This window comes from Verticillium dahliae, genomic scaffold, assembly GCF_000150675.1.
Source record: "Verticillium dahliae VdLs.17 supercont1.37 genomic scaffold, whole genome shotgun sequence".
NCBI lineage: Eukaryota > Fungi > Ascomycota > Sordariomycetes > Glomerellales > Plectosphaerellaceae > Verticillium > Verticillium dahliae.
The window spans coordinates 18,380-21,562 of record NW_009276961.1 but is presented as its reverse complement, the minus strand read 5'-3'; the positions used below and the strand labels follow the sequence as shown (position 1 = coordinate 21,562).

General features: G+C 55.2%; 1 protein-coding gene across 1 annotated transcript in view; it reads right to left on the bottom strand.

The window, feature by feature from the left end:
• Nucleotides 1-2,239, bottom strand: part of VDAG_10283 (elongation factor 2) — a gene marked incomplete at both ends in the record, with an annotated part of 3,002 nt that extends 763 nt beyond the window's left edge. Inside the window, one exon of the mRNA XM_009659752.1 lies at nt 62-2,239. Within this exon, the coding sequence (XP_009658047.1) occupies nt 62-2,239 (2,178 nt within the window). The remainder of the gene's footprint in view (nt 1-61) is intronic.
• Nucleotides 2,240-3,183: the final 944 nt, after the last annotated feature.

Below are 3,183 nucleotides of genomic sequence, written 5' to 3'. Positions count from 1 at the left end.
GGTTTGGGCCTGTCCGGCGCGGGCCGAACGCGGCGATTCTTTCAACCGTATTCTTCCAGACCTCGCGGCCCTTGCCAGACTCGAGCTGGGCCCGGAGCTGCTCCTTGAATTCTTCTTGCGACAGGGTCTTTCCGGCGGCCATGTCGGTGTCAATGTCGGCCTCTTCAGCTTGCGTCTCCTCGCTGGTGCCATTTTCGACCTTGCGGTCTGTGTACAAGTGCTTGATGCATTCACTGTTTTTCGAGAGGAAGTCGGTCACCTTGGCAGGCAGGGGCCGAACACGGAGCTTGACGGACACCTGCTTGGACGATGTCACACCGACCACGACACCACGGCCGAGGTCCTTGTTCGCAGGTGGACGCATCTCCTCTGCCTTGACAATGGTCTCGCGGTACGGTACGATGGGGGCGCCAGCTTGGATTTCGCAGTGGGCAAATCGATCCTGGAGATCCGTGATACATCTCTCAAGGTGAAGCTCGCCTGCTGTCAGGAGAACGTGCTCTCCGCTGCTGAACTGCTCGTACTCGGCGCATGGGTCGCTCTGTACAAGCAATCGCAGGCCATGAATCATCTTGTCGAGATCAGCAGGGTTGACAGGCTCAAGAGCAACGCGAACAATGGGCTTGCCTAGCGTGTTGACGCCAGCGAGGTTGACAGCGCCTTCCAGTCGACTACACAAGGTTCCGGACTTGAGAATGTGGCCCTCCAGTCCTCCAATGCCAAACACAACGCCCGCCGGTACAGAGTCGAGAGCCTCCAGACTCCTGCCCATCAGCATGTATAAGGCGGTCACCGTAATCTTGTGCGGCTCAGGCGAATGTGGATTCGCAGGCGACCACTTTGGAGGTATGACATAAAGCTCATCGCCGACAGAGAGCGTGCCGGAATACATGCGCGCAAAGCCAATCAGATGCTCTGGGTCCTCTTCCTTCTCTTCTTGCTTCGGAGCGTAATTGTCGAGGTCGACTTCCTCGAGTGCGGTACCAAGGTCGTTGACGGCATTGTCGCCACCGACTGCAGCTTGAGCCCGAGCGGCTTCGGCACGCTTCTTCCGCGCAAGTTCTCGTGCTTCTTCTGGGCTAAGCTGTCCCGCACGTCGCTTGTTCTGCGGCAATTCGCTTTCTGGGATGGAGACCATTTTGCTGACGTAGGCAACGATGGGGTCTGACTTTTCCGTCTTGAAGGACACCATTGCATCCTTGACATCATCGCTGACATGGTCGCCACCAGGGGACTCTTGAATCATCTCGGGAAGTCTTGCAGCTTGGGCGGCTGGCGGTGCGGGCAGTGACTCGATGACAGAGACAAGCAGGGCGGTAGACAAAGGCAACCATGCGGCGAAAACGGCGCTCTGCACTAACCTTGGGTCTCTGCTCCGCATGATGTGAGGGGGCAAAGTCAGGTTGAGGGACTTGGTGATCTTGTCCAGCAGAGCGGGGTCTCCCTTTCCATGATCTCCGCCTGTCGTGGCCTGGTAGACGGCCCAAATGGGCTCAAGAACAAGCTGCACGAACATGAGCTTGAGGTTGCGACCCTTGAGATGCTTTGGGCCGAGGATTTTCTTCGTCTTCGGGTCCAGGTAGAAAGAGCCCCAGAGGACCTTTTCCATGATACCGCGCTTGATGCCCAGCTTCTTCTCGTACAGACTGGCAAATTGACGAACGGTAAATGCCCAGCCGTCTACGGCGCTGCCAAAAATGACATTGTTGCGTTCTGGAGCGAAATAGAGGTCCTCGTCGTCGCGCTCCTCAAACTGAAGCTCGCCGGCATCATTGATTCGTTCTGCGATGCCAGACTCCTTCTCAGCAGCAGCCTTAACCCGCTCGTCCATCCTCTCGCGCCAGTTGAGATCCTCTTCCATCCTCTCGCCTTGGAAGAAGCTTCCCAGCACAGCGTTGACCTGTTCCAGGAGTTTACTGAGATGGACATAGGCCTCGTTTGGCGTCATCTTGAGTTCGGTGATGAGTCGGTCAATTTTGTTGAAGACGAGTAATGGCTTCAGCTTTTCGATCCAGGTCTGGCGTAGTACTGTGACTGTTTGACTGCAGACGCCCTCGACAACATCAACCAGAACGACAGCGCCGTCGCACAGTCGAGATGCTGTGGAGACCTCACTGCTGAAGTCAATGTGGCCAGGTGAGTCGATGAGGTTGATGAGGTACTCCTTAGCTTCCGGTGCCGCATCTGGGGCGTTTCTCCTGAGCATAGAGAAGTAGAGTGAGATGGCGGAGGACTCCATGGTGATACCTCGAAGCTGTTCATCAGGCCTGGAGTCCAAGTAGCGTATCTTACCTGCGAGCTTTGGTGAAATGATGCCATTTGTGGCGAGGAGAGCGTCTGTGAGCGATGTCTTTCCGTGATCAACGTGTGCCAGGATGCAAATCTATAGCTGTCAGTTAGAGCTTCGACGGACGAGGAAAACCCGGCATACATTTCGGACATCGCTGGAATGCCTTTGCAAGCTGGCCAGCTTTTCTGATGAGACGACCGGCATTGTGAAAGGATGCCCTGAGGACAAGTCGAAGAGCTTGCTCGCTGAGATGGTGCAAGGGGGGTATCAAATGAGCCTCGGTCGTAGGTAGTACTGAGCTGGAGAGGATATTGAGAGGTGATTCGCCGATATATAAGCTCCTTTACCGAGAGATGAATTGTGTAAGTAAGAAGTAAGATCAAGGTTATCGACGGATCTTGTCGTGACTAATTCACCGAATGCATGTCATGCGCCTGATGGCAGCCCAATAAGACGCGATGGTCAACAGCCCTTCCAAGCACAGAAGAGTCACCAAAGACTAATAACCTGAGAAAATGAGTCCTGCAGTGTTCCTGCAGTGTGGTCCGTTCTGATCCAAGAAAAAATGGTGAGGCCGGACGGCGAAAATAGTCGTGTTTCTCATGATAAAATGCACAGGATGAGCCAGAGTGACGACAGCAACCGACCCCGCCATTTACCCCTCTATCCGCGTTAAAATCTTCTTCTGCATAGGTGCATGGGCCGGCAGGTGCAATGCCTGGTGAGGGGCACTGTGGCTGACGCGGATGCCCCGCTCTCCATTGGCTCCAGCCACTCGCTAGCAAATTTCTGGGCAACGCAGAAACCAGCCTATGGCGCCTGAACCCTAATACCGCTCAAAACTTCGCACGCCAGATTCGCACATATCGCCGCCGTCGCCAGATACCCCCCCC